This window comes from Fringilla coelebs (genome assembly GCF_963513975.1).
Source record: "Fringilla coelebs genome assembly, chromosome: 26".
NCBI lineage: Eukaryota > Metazoa > Chordata > Aves > Passeriformes > Fringillidae > Fringilla > Fringilla coelebs.
Window position 1 is genome coordinate 905,723 of NC_140052.1, and position 22,490 is coordinate 928,212.

The window sequence follows — 22,490 nt, forward strand, 5'->3', positions numbered from 1 at the left end:
CGGAGCCCGGCGGGATCCCCGAGCCCCGGGAGGCAGCGCCGGCCGCTCCTTGGAGCGGAGAAATCCCGGGAGGAACGAGGGAGCGGCGCGGGCAGAGCCCGGCGGGTCGGGAATTGCGACTCTGGGTGTTCCCGAGGGAACTCCACCCCCAGGAACAGCAGGAGCAGAATTCCAGGGGTCTCAGCAGGAAGAGATCCCAGAATCGATCCCATCCCACAAATCGGTTCCTGGATTTCGTTCCCGGCTGCTGCTCCAGGCTCTGATCGCTGCATTCCCTTTTTTTAGGGATTTGTCCCCATTTGCTGCCCCACCCCACTCCAGGATTATTCCTTCCAGGCCCCTCTCCAAAGTGTGCAAAGTTTATTATCCTTGAAAACAGTAAAAAAAAAGGGAATAATCCCAGGGAATGGAGGGAACGGGGACCAGGAGTAACAGTCAGTCCAAAAGCTGGGAATTACAAACTGGGAAGGACAGACAGACAGAACTTTGGGACAGACAGGAAATTTTGGGATACAGAGAGGAAATTTTTGGACACACAGCAGCCTGGGTTCACAGTGAAGTGCAGAATTCCCAATCCCAGGGAAAAGCTGATGGATCCTTGCTGGACCTGTCCAGTCAGGACATCCCTGAATCCCAACCTTCCCAGGGATTTGGGATTTCTCAGCATCCCCTGCTGGATCTGGAGTGGTTCCAGGGTCAGTCCCCCGCTCTCACCAGGATATCTGACAGGTCCTCGGTGCTTTCCAGCTTCAGATTCTGGGAATGGGAAGGAAAAGCCTTGGAATTAAATCCCCTGGGATGAGGCTTGGGAACAATCCCAGCTCCTTCTGCCCTGCCTGGGGGCTTTTCCAGGGAATGGGGACAGAGCAGGAATTTCCTCATGGGAAGGGGCCCCCAGAGGGGGTTGGAGTCTCCATCCCTGCAGGAATTCCAAAGAATTCCTGGATGTGGAAGGAATCCCAGTGGGAATTGGGCACATTGTGACCTTGGAGAGCTTTTCCAGCCTCAGGAATTCTGGGATTTTGTTCTCTTATCCAGAGTCCAGAATGTTTGGGACAGCTCTGAGGGACAAACCTTGCACGAGCTGGGAATGTTCCCATTCCCTGGAAAAACTGGGAATGAGCTGTATTCCCTGGAAAAACTGGGATGGATGGACCAAGCTGCATTCCTTGGAGTCACTGGGATTGGTGGGAATGGCTCCCTGCTCTCACCTTCTCGTTGGCCAGGTGCAGGAGGCACACGAAGGCCAAGGGCACCGACAGGTTGGTGGCCATGGTAGGAGGGAGCCTGTGGAAAAGCAGGATCGGGATCAGAGCCTGGGAATGCCCAGGAGCAGGGACTGGGCTCCTCCCTGGGAACACCCACAGGGGTTTGCCCTGTCCTGGTCCCAGTCCCATCCCCATTTGGAATTTTTCCTGTCCCATTACCATCCCAACACCCAGAGGGATTTTCCCATTCCTGTTCCCATTTGGATTTCCTCTGTCCCATTCCAATTCCCATTAAAGATTTTCCCACTCCCATTCCCATCTGGGATTTTCCCTGTCCCATTCCCATTCAGGATTCTCCCATGCCCATTCCCATTATTCCCATTCCCATTCCTGACCTGTGCAGCAGATCCTTGGTGAGGTCACTCAGGATTTTCTCTCCAGCCACCTTCACCTCCATCCCTTCCTCGGCCTCCTCCCCCTGCTAGGGAAAATCCAGGAATGCAGAGCCCCCAGATTCCAAGGAAAACGCCTGGGAACCTCAGCCCATCCTGGCCAGGGGGAAACTTGGGGCTGATCCCATGGAATTGGGGTTTATCCCATGGAATTAGGGTTTATCCATGGAACTGGGGTTTATCCCCATGGGACTGGGGCTTTTCCCATGGGATTGGGGCTGATCCCAGGAACTGAGAAGGAAGCCCTGCAGAATTGCCAGCAGGAATTTCCCTTCCTGACCTCTCCCTGGTCCGTCAGCAGCTCCCACATGTTCCTCTTCAGCCTCCTCATGTCCATCCTCTTGGCTGTCCTGGCGTACTGGATGGGGATCTTATGGATCTGAGGGGGGAATCCGGGATCATCCTTGGGATCACAGCCACAACAACTGGCATTCCTGATTTTCCATGGGAACTGCAGCGAGTGCAGCCTCGCTGCCAATCCCAATGTTTAGTCTGGGAATTGTTCCTCTGGGAATGCCAATCCTGGCAATCCCTGGAATCACAGGGGTGTCCTGGGATTTTTAACCTTGGAGGTGCTGAGAGGTTTTTGCTCCAGCCCAGCCCAGGGAGGAATTCCCGGTCCCAGTGAGGAATCTCCAGCCCAGTGCTCCCAGTCCCTCCCGTCATTCCCAGTGCCAGTATCCCAGTCCCCATTCCCAGTGCTCCCAGTGACCTTGTGGGGCTCAGCAATCAGCTCCAGCTCCCCGCAGCTGGGGCCGTTCCCGCCGTTGATCCCGGAGTGCTCCGGAGCCTCGGGATGAGCCGGGAGTGGGAACAGCCCCGCCTGGCCCGGGAATTCCGCAGGATCGGGATCGTCATCGCTGTCAGGGACCTGCCAGGGGACACAGGGGGGGACACCAGAGTCACCTGGGAGGAGCCAGAGGCAGCAGGAGCTGCTCCAGAAGGTGGGAATTCCTGCCCAGCTTCCCCATGGGATTTGGTTTATTGATGGGATTGGGGCTTATCCCCATGGAATTGGGGTTTATCCCATGGAATTGGGGTTTATCCCATGGAATTGGGGCTTATCCCATGGAGTTTGGCTCATCCCTATGGAACTGGGCTAAGGCTGAAGCCAAGGCAGCTGCAGGAAGCAGAAATCCCAAAGTTTTCCCACCCCTGGGAATATCCAGGCCAGGCTGGACACCATCAGGGCCCTGCAGCTCCGATTGCTCCCCTCAGGAATTCTCTGGCCATGGATTTTATCCCAGCAGGAGTTCCCCAGTCCCAGGCTGTACCTGCAGGGCAGGGCAGAAGTTGGAGGTGTCATTGGGGTTGTTGTAGTCATAATCCTCAATTCCAGCCTCGCTGTCCAAGGCTCCCACTGGATCCGGGCTCGGGCTGAGCTGGGGGAAAAGATTCCAAAATATTCCTGGGAAAAGGCTGGGCCTTGGCCCTTCATCCCCCTTTTTGCCCTTCCAGGAGGGTTTGTGGTGTGAGCAGCCCCAGGGAACATCCAGAACATTCCCAGGGTTTGGTGAGGAGAGGTTTGTGCTGGGAATGATTCCTGGGATGATTCCTTGGGGTAATTCCGTGGGACACTTTGCTGGAATGGCTGCCCAGGATAATTCCCTGGAATTCTTTTGGGAATTCTCACCTTAAGCAGGGGTTTTAGGAAGAGCTGCCCCAGGTTCTGGGGGTCATAGTTGAAGTCTGCAGGGAGCGTGGTGCTCCGGCTGTTCTGGCTTTCCAGGATGGATTTGGCCAAAGTTATGGATGCCTGGGAATGGGAATGGACAGCTCCATGGAACAACGGGAAACCGCACCAGCTTTCCATGGAAAAACAGGGAGTGTTTTGTCTGGGAAGGGGCAGGGTTGGAGCGGCCCAAATCCCGGGAATTTCAGGCTGCTGTGGGAAAAGGGCTCCATGGGGACCTTGGTCTTCTGGAAATGGGCCTCGAAGTCGATGTCCTCCTGGAAATCCAGCTCGAAAACCTTCCTGGGAATCTTCTGCCGGGAATCCTTCTCCAGGCCTGAGGCTGCTGCGGGAGAGCAGGGAAAAAGGGGAAAGGGAAAAGGAAAAGCTCAGAATTCCAGAATTGAGCATTTCCCAGCCCAGAATTCCAGGATTGAGCCCATCCCAGTCTGGAATTCCAGGATTCCAGCCCCTCCCAGCCCAGAATTCCAAGACTCCCTGCCCTGGGCACTCACGGGGCTGGCGGGGCCGGAAGCGCCAGTGCTCGGGGCCGGCCCACATGGAGAGCACGCGGGGGCTGAAGTAGGAATATTCCCCGGGATTCATGGACACGTGCAGGCTCAGTGTGCCAATGTCCCCCTCTCCCAGGGGAGCTCCAGTGCTCCTGGAAAAGGAATGGCAGTTGCTCAGAATTCCATCAGCATTCCCAGGGGATTTCTTATCCCTGCTCAGAATTCCCTTGGCATTCCCGGGATTTCCTCCCTGGCACTGGGAATTCCTCCCTGGAATTCCAGCCCAGTCCTCATCCCTGGATCCCAGCCCCACCTCTTGCTGTGGCCCAGGGAGTCTCCGTTAGGCTGGAATTCCCGGCTCCCATCCCCAGCTGGGGATTCGGGCTGGAATTCGGGCTGGCAGGGGGCCCAGCCCTCGCCCTCCTCGCTGTCGGGATCCAGGTTGGGATCGAAGGCCTGCTCGCTCTTCCGGAACTTCTCCAGGAGCGCCGACACCGACTGCAACACACGAGTTCCCAACCTGGATTGGGGATCCCGCCTGGATCAGGGATCCTGCCTGGATTGGGAATTCCCCACCTGGATCAGGAATGTGGCTCAGGAGCCCCTAATCTGGCTCAGGGATTCCCACCCACCTCATCGTTGGACTCCTCATCCCACTCGGTGAACTGGAATCCAGCCAGGGAGGAGCAGATCCGGCATTTTTCCAGGCACGGGGCCAGCAGGGCTGTGGAGAGGTGGGATACAAGTGAATTCCTGGGATCCCAGCAGGATCTCCCATTTGGATCAGGAATCCCCACTTGGATCAGGAATCCCTAATCTGGCTCAGGACCTCAAACCTCCCAAATTCCCATTTTTCCAGCAGCCCGAGCAGGATCCGAGCAGGGAAAACGCAAGGGAAAAGGGCAGGAACAGCAGGGAAAAGGTTGGGAAAGGCTGGGATTCACCTTTTAGAGCTGGCACGGTGACGGGATGGGAGCTGGGCAGGGTCAGGCTCTCTGAGGAGGGCAGAGGGACAATGGCAGAGTGGAAAAGGAGCCGGCTCTGGAAGTCCTGGGAGCGCAGCCCCGTCAGGAAAATGCCGGCAGTGTTGCACTCGTCGAAGGAGGCGGCTGCTCGCTGGAACATGGGATCCACCTGCAGCATGGAGAGGGGAATCAGGGAATGGGGATCCAGGAATGCAGAGGGGAATCAGGGAATGGGGATGGAAATCGGGGAATGGAGGTGGGAATCAGGATGGGGGAGTGGAGAGGGGAATCGGGGAATGGAGAGGGGAACTGGGGAACGGAAATCTAGGAATGGAGATGGATATTGGGGAAAGGGAATCAGGAATGGAGGTGGGAATCCAGGAATGGGACTCAGGAATGGAGATGGATATTGGGGAAAGGGAATCAGGGAATGGAGGTGGGAATCAGGAACGGAAAAGCAGGACAGAGGGGCAGGGAGGATGAGGAGCAAGATAGCGAGGATGAGGAGCAGGGAGGATGAGGAGTAGGATAGCGAGGATGAGGAGCAGGACAGAGGGACAGGGAGGATGAGGAGCAGCCCAGGCCCACCTCAGCCCTCTGGCTGCCCTCGGGCACGTTGATGTTGCTCAGGTTCTGCTCGATGGTTTTGAAGCTTTGCTTCTTCTTTGGCTGAGCCTTCCTGGCAGCCTCAGGGGCTGGGCTGGAGTCTGGTATAGGGAGAAGGACAAATTCCACCTCAGAAGGGCTGGGATACCCCAAAGGAGGGAGAAAACCTGGAATTTGCAAACTACGGCAGGCACTGAAATTCCTCAGGATCTGTGGGCATGAGCAATGTTCCACTGGCTTTTTATGGATTCTGTTTGGCCCCAAAGTGCAATCTGAAATCACCGAGCAACAGATCCAGCTCTTCCTCCCACCCTCCCTGCTCTAGCATTCCAGGAGAACCAATCTGGGATCTCCCAACCCCTGGAAAACCCAATTAATCCAATTAATCCCAAACCTCTTCAGAACTCCCAAAGAGCGCCGAGGCTCCCCCCAATCCCGGGTGGGAAATGAGGGAATGCCTGGGTTTTTTTGGGAGGAAAAGAGGGAATTCCCACCTTCCTGGGGGCTGTCTGGGTCCCGGGCAGGGGGTGGCTCCTTGCCCAGGTGGCCCAGGACCCTGAAGGCGTCGGCGTGCACGGAATCCACGCGCACGGCGTAGATCTTGGCGCTGGCGTCCAGAGTCCCGGCTGCCACCTGCAGGGACAGGGAATTCCCAGCTGGACAGGGAAATCCCCACCTGGGGCATCCCAGAGTGACCCCCAGTGCTCTGCACCCCCAGGAAAATCGGGACAGAGAAATACAATAACAGGAAAAGGGTTTAGTGAAAGCTATGGACTCCCCAAAGGGTGTTCTCCCCATAGTTTGGGGGTTTTTTTTGGGATTGCAGCTAAAAATCCGTTAGGAATTGTTTAGAAATGCCAATTTTGTGCAGTGGTTTTGGTTTGTTAATTGTAGGTCTTTTGGTTAATGTATAGTATAACATATAATAGAATAGAATAATGAATCATAATGTAATTAGGAAATAGTGGGCTTCTGATTGTAATAGCATGAATTATAACATCTGTATTGTCTCACCCTTCACGTGAGACTGAAAACGGAGTACAAGTTTTTGAAACACTTCTCAGCTGCCCCATCTCTGGGTCTGAAAAGGACACGATCCAACAGAAATGAAGCAGCAGCAGCAGGGACCCCTCTGACCTGGAAGTTGGTGAGCTCCGAGTTCTTCTGCTTCAGGATGTCGGTCATGTAATCGATCAGGTGCAGCCCAAAGGCGTTCTTGGTGGTGATTTTCTGCAAGAAAGCACAGCTGGAACCCTTCCCCTGGCCAGGGACACCCACGGGGTCCAGCCATGGGATGAGAGGAACAGGCAGGAAAAAGTGCCACAGGAACTTTTTCCTAGGATTGCCCAGAGATATTCCACAACGCTGTGGACAGAATCCATGGCCTGGCTGGGACCAGACACCCCTTTACGGTCCCTTAACCTGCTAAAGCCCCGGGTGTCTCAAACCCCGCGGGCCCAAACGTGGCCGCCCCGACTCACATTCTCGGTGGAGAGCTTGATGCAGGTGCTGTAGTGCTCCGAGATCTGCGCGTTGGTCCACTGGGGCAGCGGCGGCTGCCAGCTCTCGGTCCTGCGGGACACAGCGGGATCGGTGTCCGGGCTCTCCCCTCAGGCCGGGCCCGGCGGGATCGGTGTCCGGGCTCTCCCCTCAGCCCGGGCCCGGCGGGATCGGTGTCCGCGTTCCCCCCTCAGCCCGGGCCCGGCGGGGTCGGTGTCCGTGTTCCCCCATCAGCCCGGGCCCGGCGGGGTCGGTGTCCGGGCTCTCCCCTCAGCCCGGGCCCGGCGGGGTCGGTGTCCGCGTTCCCCCCTCAGCGGGGGCATCACGCACCGCCCCTACCTTAGCGATGGGGAGCCGAGGCCCTGCAGCGACGAGTCCACAGCCCTGGAGCGGCGGCGCTGGCGCCTCTCGCGCTCATCGTCGTTGCCGGGGCACTCAGCGAGCACGGGGGTGCCGGTGCTGCCGAGGGCCCGCGGGGTCGGGGAGAGGAAGGCGGCGGTGACGGTGGCGGCAGCGCGGGGGCTGCGGGCAGCCATAGCTGCGGCTCCGCGCTGCGCGGAGGGCGAGCCCGCCTTCCCCGGTGCCACGCCTCCTCCGCGCCTTCCTGCCAATCAGCGCTCGGGGTGCCTGCCCGACAGCCAATCAGCGCGCGGCTCTCGCGCCCCCCCGAGGCGGGTTTGAACGGCGGCGCGCGCTCAGTAACGGTCGTGAGGGCGAAGGGGGCGGGGCTTCGCTCTGAGGGAGCCGTGAGGGGGCCCGGGAAGGGACGGGGCGGTCTCGCCATTTCCGACTTTCCCCCCCTAATTCCGGGGCCGGAGCGCGGTCAGCAGCCTCCGATGCTGCCCTGGAACCCTCCCCGCCTCGGAAGGAGGAGAAGCCGCCAGAGTAGCGCCGCTAACCCCGGAATCGCTGAGGTTGGAATCTTTGGGATCACTGAGTCCAAGCTGGGCCCGATCCCCACCTTGTCACTGAGTGCAACATCCAGGCCTTCCCTTCCAGGTGCGTCCCGATATTCCCTTTGTCCTTCCAGGTGTGTTCCCACATTTCCTGGACTCTCCAGGTGTAATTCCCAAATTCCCTGTCACTCTCCAAGATGTGTTCCCACATTCCCTGTCACTCTCCAGGTCCATTCCCGCATTCCCTGTGACCCTCACCTGGCTCCAGGTCCCACATCCCTGGGAGACACTCCTGGGAGAGCCCCGATCTTTGTGCCTGAGGCAGAGCTCCACCAAGAGGGAAGGAAATCCACGGCTTTTCCTTCTGGAGCATCCCTCGTGCTCTGGAAGCTTTAGGAAATAATTAGGATGGCCTGGATGTGCCAGATCCGTCCCCAAGCTTGGGAATTCCATCGCGTTCCAAAGTTTGGGAAGAGCGGTTTGACTCCGCCGGGAGCAGGAGCTTTTCCGGCATTCCCAGACGGAATTTAGGGTTTAGGGATGCTGCCGCTGGGTGCCGCCGTTTTTCCCGGCGGTTTTTCCCGGCCGAGCCGCTGGATGGAGCAGGAGGAAAAGCCGTGGATTGATCTCCGCGGGAATGGTTCCCAGGATTTCCCCTCCCCGCATGGAGCAGCCAAGGGATCACAGAACCATGGAATTGTTGAGGGTGGAAAACACCTTTGGGATTATCAAATCCGAGCTCCAGCGTGGGATGGAGCCGCGGGATCTCCCGAGGGGGAAAACCTGGCTTTAGGGAATGGCGTCCCTATCCAGGATATTCCAGGCTCCCGGGAAGGGCTGATCCAAGGAAACACTGTCCAGCGCTGTCCCCAGGACAGGAGTGACAGCTGGGTTTTCACACAACCCCTTCCAAACACAGCCATCCATCAGCCAAACAAGGACAATCCCATTTTTCCTAAGGAATGTGTGGATTTAGGGTGATCCTTAACTCCCAAATCCCAGTTTTATTTTGGCTCCATCCACCCTCCAGAGCTGAGCTTGATCCACACTTTGGTTTTTATTCCACACACAACTATGCATCAACCAAACAAAGAAAATCCCATTTCCTCAACTGAGCCCTTCCTGGGCTCAATTCACAGTTGGGTTTTTATAGAACCCATTCCAAGCACAGCCATCCATCAACTGGAACCGAACAAGGAAAATTCCATTTTTCCTAAGGAATATGTGAATTTAGGGTGATCCCCAACCCCCAAGTCCCAGTTATGTTGTGGCTCCATCTGTCCCTCTGGAGCCAGACTCCATTCCCGCCAGGACGGAGCCGGAGGGATCTCAGCTCTGCCTTCACCCAACCCCAAAAATGGCAAAGGAATCAGTGCTTGAAGCCCGGAATCTCCTTGGAAGATTCCAAGCACCCGGGAGGCCCCGGCCGATTCCCAGACCTGGAGGATCTGAACCACTTTGGGGTTTTTTTGTCCCCCTGATAATCTGGGGGCTGAGCAATGGGGTCGGTCCCTTCCCTCGGCTGCTCCAGGATTACCAGGAGAGGCTGGAAAATCCCCGACAGGGTTTGGGATGTGTTTTCCTGGGAGCAGCCCCCGCTTTCCGTGGCTGCTGTAAACAAATCAATCTCTGCAGCTGAGCCCATCCCGGAGGAGACTCCAAGGAATTCTGACGGGTTTTATGCCCGAATAAATCATTCCTGCCCTGGCAACAGCGTTGGATTTTCCCCCGGCATCAGCAGGAATGTTCCTGGATGGAAGGGGGAATTGAGGGAATGGATCACTGTGACAACAATGGTACAAAGCACTGTGATCCCTCCCCGGCTCCAGAAATCCTGCCAGGAATCGATTCCCAGCACCCCACATTCCGGAGGGGTTTGCATTCCCAAAATCCTGGGAGGATGTGGGGATGCTCCTGGGTGCAGGGAGGGTTCCTTCGGGAGCTGCCAGGACTTTTCCAGCTGGGCTTGGGAGGATTTGAGGCACCGGGATGTGCCTGAGCTGTGGGGTGGGAAATGTGGGAAAAGGGGAGGGAATGGGGATTGGAGACCTTGCCTGGAACAGGCAAGGAATGGGCAGGGAATGACCATGGAAGGGGCAGGGATTTTTACCCTGGGACCAACCGACCCGTCCCTGCCCATTCCCTGAATGGAAGCCCGGAAAAGGCCTTGGATTTGGGATTTCAGGGCATTCTCCCCCTGCTTTCCTCTTCCAGGGCCGTGTCCATCCCCTCCGGCTGCGGCCCCAGTGCTGTGAGGGAAAGCTCAGGAGAGGGAAAGGGGTTGGATCTTTCCAAGATTTCATTGGGAAGCTCTGTTCTGCCTGGCTGCTGCATGTGCTGCTTGTATCCAGCTGGGATGGATTCTTTTCCCTTTAGTGGGAATGCTCTGGAAGAGGCTGGAGTGTCACAGACCTCAGGGTGGCCCCAATCCCTTCTCCTGGTCCTCATTCCCTGGGAATGGTCCCAATCCCTTCTCCTGCCCCTCACTCCCAATGAGCAGTGAGGATCTGACCTTTGGTGCTCTCATTCCCTGTGTTTTATCCCCAGTTCTTTTGCCACAAATCCCAGGATTTCCCAGATTTTTGGTGTCCTGTCCATCCTGGCCTTGGACACTCCCAGGGATCCAGGGGCAGCCACAGCTCCTCTGGGAATTCCATCCCAGCCCCTCAGGGAGGAATTTCTTCCTAAAAAATCCTGGCTAGAGCGTGGATCCCCCAGAATTCCTTAAATCCTCCTGCAACCCCTGGTTGCTCCAATGAATAATTAATTTCTAATTAAGCCCATCCTTGTGGAAACAATTCCCTCTCCTCTTTCCCCCTCTTTCCCTCTGGAATTTCCAATGTCCAGGAGGTTCCTCGGCCCTGGAAACACCAAATCCAACTGAATTCCTCATTTCCCACCCTAAAATTCCCACCCAGCCCGGGTTGGTTCCCAATCGCTGCTGCTGTTGGCAGCTCCTGTTCAGAGCTCAATAATTACCAGGGTAATTAACACTAATTACTGCTGGGAACAAGCTGGAATTCTCCACCCTCCAGGAACCCCAAATCTGCCAGAATCTGCCCCAAAAATGAAACTGGGCATTCCTGAAAAACGTGAATTCACTTCCATCCAGATGTCCAGAACCCAAATTGTTCCTCCCTGAGCTTTGATTTTTTGGGAAGCATCCCAGAGCCCCCCGGGTGCCATGGAAACTGCGGGATCCGCCCCGGGAGCCGGGAGCTGCCTTGAGTTCTCGGGGATTTTTATTTTCTGGGATATTTTGGACTCAGCATTAAGCAAACATTTATGCAAAATGCTGGAATGCATCCATGGAAATGAGGCTGAACCAGAGAGGGAATTTAGCGGGATGGGCTCACTCAGAGCTGCAGATCCCGCTTGGAAAGCACCAAAACCGACAAAATTTGGGGTTGTTTTGTGGTCAGCCCTGATTTTGGGGTGTTTCCCAAGGAATTGGAGATGGAGGGATAACCCAAAGCCCCGGGAATGTGCAATTCCCTTTCCTTGTGTGGCAGAGGGGGAGTTTTGTGCCTCATTTTATGGGGTGGGGGTGAAATTCCCCATTAGGGACAGCCCTGTTAAAGGGATGGGATGATTCCGATGGGATCCCAATGAATCCTGCTGGGAAGGGATGATCCCAATGAAGGAAACGGCTCCGTTGGGATCTGAATCCTGCTGGGAAGGGATAATTCTAGTGAAGGAAATGGCTCCATTGGGATGTGAATCCCACCAGGAAGGGGGATCCAACCCAGCGTTCATGGGAAGCTCAGCCAGGAACATGTGGATATTTATCCCTTCCCTCCTTTTTCCCGGATAAAATCACTGATAGAAAACCAACAGCCGGAGTTTACCGGGCCCGTGGGGTTGAGCTGAGCCCGGGAACGCTGCTTTAATTAAACTCCAGAATTCCAGTCGGCCGGAACTGCCGGCGGGGGTGGGATGCTCCCGCAATTCCCACCTGGAATATCCTGCTTGGAAATGCACGGAGGATTGCGCGTTCCAGCGGAGCAGCGGGATTTGGGAAGCCCAGCCCGGGAAGAGGAGCCAGGGATCCATCAGGGACACCGGAATCGCCAGGAATTGCCTGGAGAATGGAGCGGCCCTGAGCCCTGCCCGCGCTCCAGGAGGGATTGGAGCCTTTTCCCTGATTTGGGAAGAATCCCAGCCCTGAATTTGAGGAAGAATTTTGGGAATTACTCCTTTTCCTGTTTTGGTGACATTTCAGGGCAAACCCCTCCCACTGAGGGTGCCCCCATACCCCTCATCCATCTTTTCTATGGAATTTTAGCTTTTCCACCTCTTCCCACTCCCACCCCTCCTCCCCTTGTTAAGGGATAATGAACCATTCTCCACATCAAAGGAATCTTTATCCATGAAAATCCACACTGGGACAATCCCGAGATGCTTTGGGAAGGACAGTTGGGTTCCCTCTCTCTTGGGATGCTCCCCTGGGAAGAACATCCCAGAAAGTTCCTTCCTGCTGCCACCATCCTGAATTCCCCAGGGATGTCAGAGTCACAGGGATGGGATTTGGGGTGGATATTCCACAGGGATGGGATTTGGGGTGGATATTCCAAGGAAAAGGGGGTTTCCCATGCTAAACTTTGCATTATAATGGTTGTGTCCATTTTTCAGCTGGACACAGGATTTTGGGGCAGGGTTTGGGAGAGGAATAAATCCCAAAATTCAAGAATCCCAGAATCAGGAAGGCTGGAAGGGCCCCTGAAGGCTGAAAATCTGAATTTTTTCAGATTATGGAGATTTTAATGGGAAATAAACCCCAGGAGTTCCCAGGCTGGGCTCTGTGACCTCACGCCAGGGCTCCAGCAAGGACGCGGAAATCCCAAAAAACCCAAATCCCGTCATTCCCTGTGGGAACACTCGATAAACAGTGGATCCTGCGCTTCCCTCCCGGAACGCTCGGAACGCTCGGCCGTGAGGAGCCCTCGAGGGACAGAAAACAAAAACAACAATAAAGACAAGGATGGGCGGGGCAGGCCTTGCATCCACGGCAATCCCAGAAAAGTGCTGGGAACAATGGGAATGGCTCCCGGATGGATCCTTGGCTGCGGCTTCCAAAGGCGCCGCGGTTCTTCTGCCAAACAGACCCAAACCAGGGCCAGGCCTGTTTGAATCCCAAAATCTGCGCTGTGGCTGATGATTCCCCCATGCAGCTGGAAAAAGCCTTTTTGGGATTTTGGGATTCAAGATCCCCCTGGATCTCCAGCAGGGAGAATGCCATTAAGGATGGGAGGAGGGAGGTGCAGGACGGGGCTGTTTTCCACGGGGTGGGATGCACCGAGAGGTCCCTCCTGCCTCGCACAGAGCACAGAAGCGCCGGCCAGCGTTGGAATTCCGGAGGAAAACGCAGCTCTGTCCTGTTCCTTCATCCCCTCCATCTCCGGCCAGGCAGTGAAAACATTCCTGGTGTCCAGCCCTACAACGGAACTCATCCCAAGGAAAAGAGACAGGAAAACAGCACGGGACACGCCAGCACGGCACAAGCAGGGCGGTGACACTGAGGTGGCACTGAGGGGACACCCCTAAGTCAGGGTGTTGGAGTAGAAGCTGAAGCTCTCGGAGACCGTCTTGGAGTCGCTGCGGGAGGAGCCGTTGGAGGTCATGTCCAGGGAGAGCCGCTCGGCCCGGCCGGGCTCGTCCAGCTCGTCGTCGGCCACGCCGAGCGCCGAGGCCACGGTGGTGGTGTCCATGCGGCTGAGCTTGGACACGGAGCTGTGCGTGTGCAGGAAGCGTGCCGAGCGCAGCTCCAGCCCCTCGTACTCGCCAGCGCTGACCCACGGGCACCACCGGAAGGCGTGCTTGAATCCCACCCGGAACCTGGCCACAGGGACAGGACAGGCGTGGAATGGGCCAGAGGAACAGGATGGATGAGGGCATGGATGGGGAAAGATGGGGAGATGGCCAAAGGAACGGGATGCAGATGGACAAAGGAATTGGGATGGAGATGGCCAAAGGAATTGGGGTGGACATGAACAAAGGAATTGGGATGGACATGGCCAAAGGAATGGGATGGAGATGGAGAAAGGAAGGGGGAGATAAAGCTGAGCTTTTCTAAACATTACAAAATTGCCATCTTCCACTGAGGAGAAGAAAAACCCTCCAAGAAATGAAAAATCCGCAGAGAAATGGAAAACCCCCCTGAGAAATGGACCCCCCCCCCCATAAACCCCAATAAGGAGTTGGGATCGTTTCAGTTGATGTTTGCCCTCAAAATCCACAGGGATTAGGAAAGACTCCAGGTGAGAACTGTGCCACCCCCACCCCTGCTGGAAGTGGCACCGGGTGGGACAGAGCCATCCCAAAAAAACCCCATCCATCGTCTCCTCGGGACCCCACTCCACGTTCCCGAGCCCCGCGGCACTCCCACCTGTCGTTGAGGCAGCAGTAGATGATGGGGTTGTACATGGTGGAGCTCATGGCCAGCCACATGACGGCCAGGTACACCTGCTGGATGAAGCTCTGCAGGTACCACTGGGGCCGCAGGTACTGCAGCGTGAAGTAGACGTGGTAGGGCAGCCAGCAGAGCGCAAAGGTGCACACCACCATGATCATCATCTTCACCACCTGCCACGGGAGAGAGCCATGCTGCAGCCACTCCCATTGTTTGGGATTGGCCAGGAATCCTGGATCCAGTCCCTCCTGGAATTCCTCACCTTCCTCTTGGCCGACACCTGCTCGTGGTAGCGATCAGAGGAGTCTCCGGGGATGGCGCTGGCCCAGAGCGTGCGGCCGACGGCGGCGTAGGCGCAGCCGATCACCAGCAGAGGCAGCAGGTACAGCAAGACGGTCATGGAAAAGTGGTACCTGGAAAAAAACGGGATAATCCCTGAGGATCCAGCATTGGGAATGCCATGGAAGCACTGGGAATGCCGTGGATCAGTGAGGACTTCTGTTAGAGAGGAGTTGGTTTAAATGGAAATCCAATAATTCCAGGTTTAAGCACAGGAGGGGACGAAGGCTCCGACCCTGCAGAAAATCCTGGAAAATCCTCTCTTCCCTAAAACCTGAGTCCACAAACGTGGCAGGTGCAAACTTGGAAAACTTCCCAAACCCTGCCTGCTTAGTGGAAATTTTATTCCCAAGGCTTTGGCACCTCTGGGCAGATTTTTGAGCTCCCAAAACTTTTTGGGATCCCAGCTCCTCTATCTTCCCAAGGATTTGGAACCCAATCCAGGCCCTGCTCCTGCTCCTCTTCCTGGGAGCTCAGGTTGAATCCCGGCTCCAGAGGGTGAGGAGCGGCTCTGGGAATTCTCCCTCAGAGAACGGGGCTGGCCCCGGCCCCACTGCTGCTTGGTACCGCAATCTGATTTTCCCGGCCCTAATTCCATTTGGGATGGCCTTGGCGGGGCTGGATTTCGTTTGCCTCATTCCAGAGGCGTCTCGGCGGCTCCGGAGGAGGATTTGGTTGCGGTTCCCATGGAATTCCAGATCCTTAGAGCGCTGCAGGAATGTCTGGAGGAGCTGCGGGATAACGTCAGCAGCGCAGAGCCCCATTCCCAGAGGGGTCTGCGCTCCGAGAGCCGTTCCAGACAGCTCCAGGAATCCTTTTGGGATGCCAGGCCTGGAAAAGCACTGGGAATTGCTCTGCCTGCAGCATTCCCGGGATCGCAGCACTCCGGGAGATTTGGGGTTTGCAGCTGGGAGGGTTTTAGGATGTGGTGTGGGATGGAGGATCCCGGGATGCCCGAGGATGGAGCTGCCACCTCCTTTTCCCTGGGAATCCCGGGAATGTTGGCATGGACGAGATGTCCCTGAATTCCCAAGGGATCCAGGTGTTTCTCCCTTCCCTCAAAACCCCAAATGGAATTCCTGATCCCTTTGGGAAGCAGGGATCGATGGCCGGATTGAATCCCACAGAATCTCAGCTCTGGCTGAAACCAGGGATGTTTTCCAGGGAAAAGCCAGCTCTGGTACCCTCTGCACAGCAGGGTTGTGCTCCCCAGAGGTTTTCCAAAGGAATTCCCCCCAGAAGTGTTGGAATTCTCCTGTTTTCCCTGGGTTTTCTCCCTGTTTTTCCTGGGAACTGGAGAAGGGATGGAATTTTTTCCTCCTGGCGCCGCAAATGGAGCAGCTGCCACCGGAGCGTTCCTGCAATATCCACTCTGAGGCCATGGAGCGGGGAAGGGCTGGAATGGCGCCTCTGGAATGACCCAAACACCTGTCCCGAGTTATTTAGGGCAGGAAAATCCCATCCTGGGATCTGCTCGTGGGATTCCCGAGGATTGGAGACGCCACTGAGCTGCCAGTACCTCCCAATCCCCAAATTATTTGGGATTTGCCCATCCCAAGGCTGCCAGGGATCTCCTTTCCCAGTTTTCTGAGCGTGGGATGTGGATCCATTGTGGATTTAACGGCGCTGTTTTCCTTTGGGATCAGCCTTTGGAAAAGCCACTGGAATAATCCATCCCCATCAGCAGCTGCCTCATTCTAGGCTGGGAATCTGGGAATATTCTGGGATGGAAGGGGCCCCCGAGGATGGAACAGTGCCACTTTGGGAATGAGGTGACAAAGGACACGGAGAGGGTTTGGCACTGGCCACTCCTGGATCTGACACCTGGCCCGGAATTCCAGAGTGGAATTCCACAGCCCCAGTTCCTCCCTCCTCAGGGCTGGAGATCACAAGCTCCTTTTTTATTCCCTATTTTATCCCCTCTTTATTCCCTTTTTTAAAATCCCTTTTTCATTCCCTTTTTTATTCCTCCCCCTCCTTTTTTTCCTCAACACCTGACATATAACTCCCCTTGCAAACCATTCCCAGACCCTTTGGAAATTCAGGACTTCCCTTCCTTTTCCTCTTTTTCCCCCCTCTTCTTTTCCTCTTTGCACACCTCTTTTTTTCCTCTTTTTTTGCTCCTTTCATTTTACTTTTCCCTTTCCCCTTCCCCCCTCCATTCCCCCCGTTTTTCCCCGTTCCCACTCACGTTTTCCCGGACATGGCTCCGCCGGGCTCCGGCCACTCCACGAGGCAGACGAGGCGTCCCGGGAGCTCGGCAGTGATGGAGAAATATCCCTGGGGAAAGGCCAGCAGGAGCGCCAGCAGCCAGATCAGCCCGATCAGAGCCTTGGTGGCCGTGGCCGAGAGGCGCGGCCGGAGCGGGTGGATGATGGCCATGTACCTGCGCGGGAAAACCGGGAAAATCTGGGGTAAAATCCCGGGGTTCTGGCTCTGGGGACAGCGGGAATATGGCCAGAAAATCCCAGGGTTCTGGGTCTGGGGACAGCGGGAATATGGCCAGAAAATCCCGGGATTCTGGGTCTGGGGACAGTGGGAATATGGCCAGAAAATCCCGGGGTTCTGCCTCTGGGAACAGCGGGAATATGGCCAGAAAATCCCGGGGTTCTGGATCTGGGAACAGTGGGAATCAGGGGCAGAAAATCCCAATGTTCCAGCTTTTGGAACAGCAGGAATTAGGGATGGAAAAACCCGGGGTTCTGGGTCTGGGAACAGCAGGAATATGGCCAGAAAATTCCAGAGGTCTGGGTCTGGGAACAGCAGGAATATGGCTGGAAAATCCCAGTGTTCCCTTTGGGAAAAGTGGGAATTAGGACTGGAAAATCCCGATGTTCTCCAGCTTTGGGAACAGTGGGAATGGGAGCTGGGAGATCCCGGTGTTCCCTTTGGGCACACAAAGGATGGGGCGGGAATTTGGGAGCCGAGGGAGGCCCTGAATTCTTTGGGATTTTCCTGAGGCACTTCCCGCAGTGCCAGCCCCGATCCCGAATTTCCTGCCATTGTCCCGAGTGTTCAGAACAACTTCCGGCTGTTTTTCTTTCGTGCCCAGGGCTGGAGCAGCTCCAGGGGAAGGAGGGGATGAAGAAACTTCCAGCAAAAATCCCGCATGGATCCATGATGGATCCCACAAAATTTCCCACGGGGGATTCCTGGGGAGCCCTCTGGTCCTGGGCAGTGTCCAGGGCTGGGCTGGAGGGGTTTGGGGCAGCCTGGGTGGGATTTGAGGTCCTTCCCAATCCCACCCATTCCACAACTTTGTGAACACGAGGCTTGTTCCATGCTGCTTCCCTGATTTTTGATGGGAATTGGGAATTCCAGCTCCATCCTGGCTGTGACTGGAACCCCAACCCCGCTCTGCCCATTCCCAATCCCATTCCCAGTTCTCCCCATTGCCAGTTCCAGCTCTCTCCAGTCCCAGTTCCACCTCTGGGAACTGGTAATCCTCCCTCCCAGGCTTCTGGAACAAATTCCTGCTTTTTCTGCCTTTCAGCTCCATTGTCAGCTCCCAGTCACAGGAAAAAGAATTTTCCCAATGTTTGGAGGGACTGAGGATGGGGTTTGGGGTTTGTTCCCTTCCCCATTCTTGGCTGGAATTTGGGATGCAGTTGGAGCTGCAGTTTCCAGATGGGAGCCTGGATTTTTTGGGAAAACCAAGTCTCTCTTCAGGGTTTGCAGGTGCAGGAAGATTTTTTGGGAATGCTAATCCTCAAAAAATTCCAGCCCCAGCCTCCCAGACCTCCCTGTTTTACTGCAGCTTCCCTGGATTTGCTTTCCTGGATTTTTCAGGGTCGATCAAAGGCTGTAAATTAAATTATTCAGCCCAAAAAATAATCCTTGGAATTCATTCCAGCCCCAAAGGGGCTTTTCCAGCTGATCCCAAAGATCCTCCTGGAACCACACCGTGGGAGAGGAGCTGGAAGTATCCTGGTTTTTATTGATGACTGCCTCAATGCCCATGGATTTTTTTTAGGGAGAGGATTTGGTGACAAAAACAAACCTGGGGCTGTTTTTAACACCCGGGAGCCTCACCCACCCCCAGCCCTGCTTCCCACAGGGAATCCCAGAGCCAGCAGCTCCAGAGCTGTTGGAAAAGGGCAGGAAAAGCGTCCTCCCCCTCCCGGATCCCTGCCAGAATTCCCTTTATTCCCTGGGAACAGGGAGAGGGGCAGAGCCTGGCTGGCTCCGGGAACTGGGCCTTGGAAAAATCTGAAGGCTCAGAGGGAGCCCTGGGGCGGCTCTGGAGCCAGGATTTGTCCTGGGGCTCCAGGGGAAAATGTCCCTGACCCCAGATTCCTGGGAGAGGGAAGGGACATCTTGGGGGTTCTGGGGATTTGGGGTCCCTCAGTCCCACTGGGATCCAGCTGAGCTTGGGATCATGGATCCAGTGAGATTTGGGATCATGGATCCATTGAGGTCTGGGATCATGGATCCAGTGGGATCTGGGATTAGGGCTCTAGTGGGATCCAGGATCCAGCTGAGTTTGGGATCATGGATCCAGTGAGGTCTGGGATCATGGATCCAGTGGGATCTGGGATCATGGATCCAGTGGGATCCAGGATCCAGCTGAGCTTGGGATCATGGCTCCAGTGGGATCTGGCAGGAACTGGGCAGGGAAAACCCAACCCCGCTCACTGACCTGTCCCCGTGCTCTGGCCAGGGATGGATGACCCTGTCACTGACCTGTCCCCAGCTCCGGCCAGGACTGACCCCTCACTGACCTGTCCCCAGCTCCGGCCAGGACTGACCCCTCACTGACCTGTCCCCAGCTCCGGCCAGGACTGACCCCTCACTGACCTGTCCAGCGCGATGGCCGTCATGGAGTAGATGCTGGCGAAGACGGCGGCGATGGGGAAGAAGTTGTGGAAGCGGCAGTAGGCGGGCCCGAAGTACCACTCGTTGTGCACGGCGTAGCTGAAGTTGACCACGGTGTTGAGCGCGGCCATGGAGGCCTCGGCGAAGGCCAGGTTCACCAGGAAGTAGTTGGTGACCGTGCGCATGCGCTTGTGCGCCAGGATGATCCACATGACCACGGCGTTGCCCACCACGGCCACCACCACGATGAGCGCGTAGGCCACGGCCCACAGGGCCACCTGCCACGGCGGCTGCACGAACGGGTTGGTCCAGGACTCGTTCAGGGAGGCGTTGAGGGGCTCCAGCTCCAGCTCGGCCGCCAGCGGTGGGGACTCATCCATGGCCAGGGAGATCGGGGTGAGGGACTCCGGATCAGCAAAACTGAGGTGAGGGACCTCTGGATCAGTAAAATTGGGGTGAGGGACTCCAGATCAGCAAAACTGGGGTGAGGGACTCCAGATCAGCAAATATGGGGTGAGGGACTCCGGATCAGCAAAATTGGGGTGCGGGACCTCCTGATCAGTAAAATTGGGGTGAGGGACCTTCTGGATCAGCCAGTTTGGGGTGCAGGAACCGGGATCAGCCAATTTGGGGTGCAGATCCCTGCTGGATCAGCCAATTTGGGGAGCAGATCCCTGCTGGATCAGCCAATTTGGGGTGCAGATCCCTGCTGGATCAGCCAATTTGGGGTGCAGATCCCTGCTGGATCAGCCAATTTGGGGTGCAGATCCCTGCTGGTTTAGGCTGCAGTTGGATCAGTGCCTGGCCCGTGGGGTGCAGGGGCAGGGCCCTGCCGGCTCAGCCACTTTGGGGTGCGTGGCTGCTCCAGGGCATGGGCACCTCCCAGTTTGGGGGCAGCAGGTTTGGGGTGCAGAACCCGTCTGGGTCAGGGTGCAGAGGGTTTGGGGTTCCGGTCCCTCCGGTGTCCGGGGGCAGCTGGAGCCGGGAGCGCGGCCATGGCACGGCTGGCTCGGGGTGCGGGTCCTGCCCGCTTCGGCACCGAACTGGGCTGCAGGTGCAGCAGAGCAGGCGCGGATCCCTCCCGGTTCGGGATTCAGTCGCTTCGGGAAGCAGCCGGTTCAGGATGCGGCTCCTCTCGGTACCTGCTGCAGCCGGTTCGGCATGCAGATTCCCCGGTTCGGCATGCAGATTCCCCGGTTCGGGATGCAGATTCCCGCTCGGTTCGGGATGCAGCCGGTTCCGGATGCAGTCAGTTCGGGATGCAGGCGGTTCCGGATGCGGATTCCCCGGTCCGGGATGCAGCTCCCCGCCCGGTTCAGGATGCGGGTTCCGCGGCTCGGGCTGCGGATCCTCGCTCGGTTCGGGATGCGGGCGGTTCGGGATGAGGATTCTCCTGTTCGGGCTGCGGATCGCCGCTCGGTCCCGGCCGCCGGCGGTTCCGTCCGGCCCAGCCGCGGGCTCGGGGCGCAGCCGGTGCCGCGGACCCGACTGCGGCGGGCGAGGCACGAGCGGGGCTTTTATGGGCGGCGCGGGCGGTGCCAGAGCGGGGTGGGCAGAGCCGGCCGGGGACAGCCTTCTCCCGGTGCCCTCTGTCCCCTCCCCTTATCCCCCCGCCGGCCCCCGGCCCCCTGTCCCCTCTCCCGGTCCCCTGTCCCCTCCCCCGGTGCCTCGGTCCCTCTTTGTCCCCTCCCGTTGTCCCCCCCGTTCCGAGCTCCGCCGTCAGCGGCTCCTCCGCCGTTCCAGGCACCCCCATCCCAAATTTCCCTCCCTCCATCCCCTCTCCCACCTTCTTCTCCCCAAATCCCCCCGGGCACTTTTGTGGCCCGACTCTAAAATCAGCGGAAATGGAGAGATCCCGGTAACGGCGAAGCTCCGGGGTTTTATGGATGATTTTATCGATTATTGATCGGTTTTATCTTTATTTATCCCGAACCTTTTCAGCCCCCCTAAAAAAGGGCTGGAAAATCCCTGTCCCTGAAATTCCCTCTCCATGACATTCCCTCTTCTCCCTAATTAATTTAATTAATCTCAGATCCCTTCCCGCAGCCCGGGTTCGTATCCAGGGATTTGAACTCCGCTGCTGCCAGATCCATCCCGGCCCTGCTGCTCCAGCCGGGAATTCTGCCAGGAATGCTGCTGGGAATTCTGCCAGGAGCGCCCCCCGCTTTCCCCTCGGGAATTCTGCTCCTCCCTCGGGATGCGCCGCCGCTTTTCCTCGCGTGGAAGCCGCTCCGGTGTGGCCGGGGGTGATCCCAAAAACCGGATTTTTGGGCAGAGGAGCCGCTCCCAGGTAAATCCCGCAGGAATTCGGGCCGGGAGCTGCGCGTGGGGAGGAGCCGCTGGAATTCCTTGCTCCCAGAGCGATCCCGGGGTTTATTCCAGGGGGGAATTGATAAATTCTCGGTGTTCCCAGAGGGATCCAGAGGGGGCCGGGCCGGGGCCGGGCGCTCCTCCCGCTCCATCCCTGCTCGAGGGCAGCATTCCCTAAAAACCTGGGAATGCAGGAATGGGGACTGGGAATGTGCGAATGGGATCCAGGAATGGGAGCCGGGATGTGCTTAGGGTGTTCCCAAAGAGCTTTGGGATTTGTGAAGAAGGAGAGAGCCCAAAATTCCTGGAAAAAACTGGAATTCCAAGGTGGGAATCACATCCTGGACAAGGATGTGGCTCCTTCCCGAGCAAGGGGACCCCGAACCCCCAAATCCCAGAGGAAAATCCATCCTCATCCTCTCGGGAATTTCCCATCCTGGGAGGTTCCGGCTCCTCCAGCCCAGGGTTGGATCCCAAAATCTGGGATTGAGGAACACCAGGAGCAGCTCCAGGTTCTGCCTCCTCCCAAACCCCTGGAACTGGGAATTGGTCCCTTTGATCAGGGGCTCCCCTTAATTGGGGTTCCCCTTTGATCAGGGCCTCCCTGTTTTGGATCTCCCCTTTAATTGGGGTCTCTCTTAATTGGGTCTCCCCTCGATTGGGGTCTCCCAAATTCCCGCCAAACCCCGCAGTCCCACCGGGCTTGGCTCTCTGGGAAAGAATTTTCCAGACTTTGGGAAGTGAAGTTTTCACTCTGGGTTGTTTAAAGTGAAGATGGCAAAATAATAAAAGAAATTTGGGATGGA

General features: G+C 56.8%; 2 protein-coding genes across 2 annotated transcripts; both read right to left on the reverse strand.

Moving 5' to 3' along the window:
- Positions 1–343: 343 nt before the first annotated feature.
- Positions 344–7,386, reverse strand: NCAPH (non-SMC condensin I complex subunit H). The gene is made up of 17 exons (XM_084221944.1): positions 7,255–7,386; positions 6,897–6,987; positions 6,553–6,645; positions 5,910–6,048; positions 5,398–5,516; positions 4,789–4,978; positions 4,477–4,568; positions 4,158–4,342; positions 3,848–3,996; positions 3,572–3,678; positions 3,294–3,416; positions 2,935–3,042; positions 2,373–2,531; positions 1,941–2,039; positions 1,604–1,686; positions 1,212–1,287; positions 344–756 (listed from the first exon to the last, which is right to left on the reverse strand). The coding sequence occupies exons 3-17, from the start codon at positions 6,598–6,600 to the stop codon at positions 697–699; spliced, it is 1,737 nt and encodes a 578-aa protein (XP_084078070.1). The 5' UTR covers positions 6,601–6,645; positions 6,897–6,987; positions 7,255–7,386; the 3' UTR covers positions 344–696.
- A 5,965-nt stretch (positions 7,387–13,351) lies between these two features.
- On the reverse strand, positions 13,352–19,754 carry TACR1 (tachykinin receptor 1; the record flags this gene model as incomplete). Its single annotated transcript, XM_084221883.1, has 5 exons — positions 13,352–13,646; positions 14,197–14,393; positions 14,483–14,633; positions 16,751–16,945; positions 19,357–19,754. The coding sequence occupies 5 exons, from the start codon at positions 19,752–19,754 to the stop codon at positions 13,352–13,354; spliced, it is 1,236 nt and encodes a 411-aa protein (XP_084078009.1).
- Positions 19,755–22,490: the final 2,736 nt, after the last annotated feature.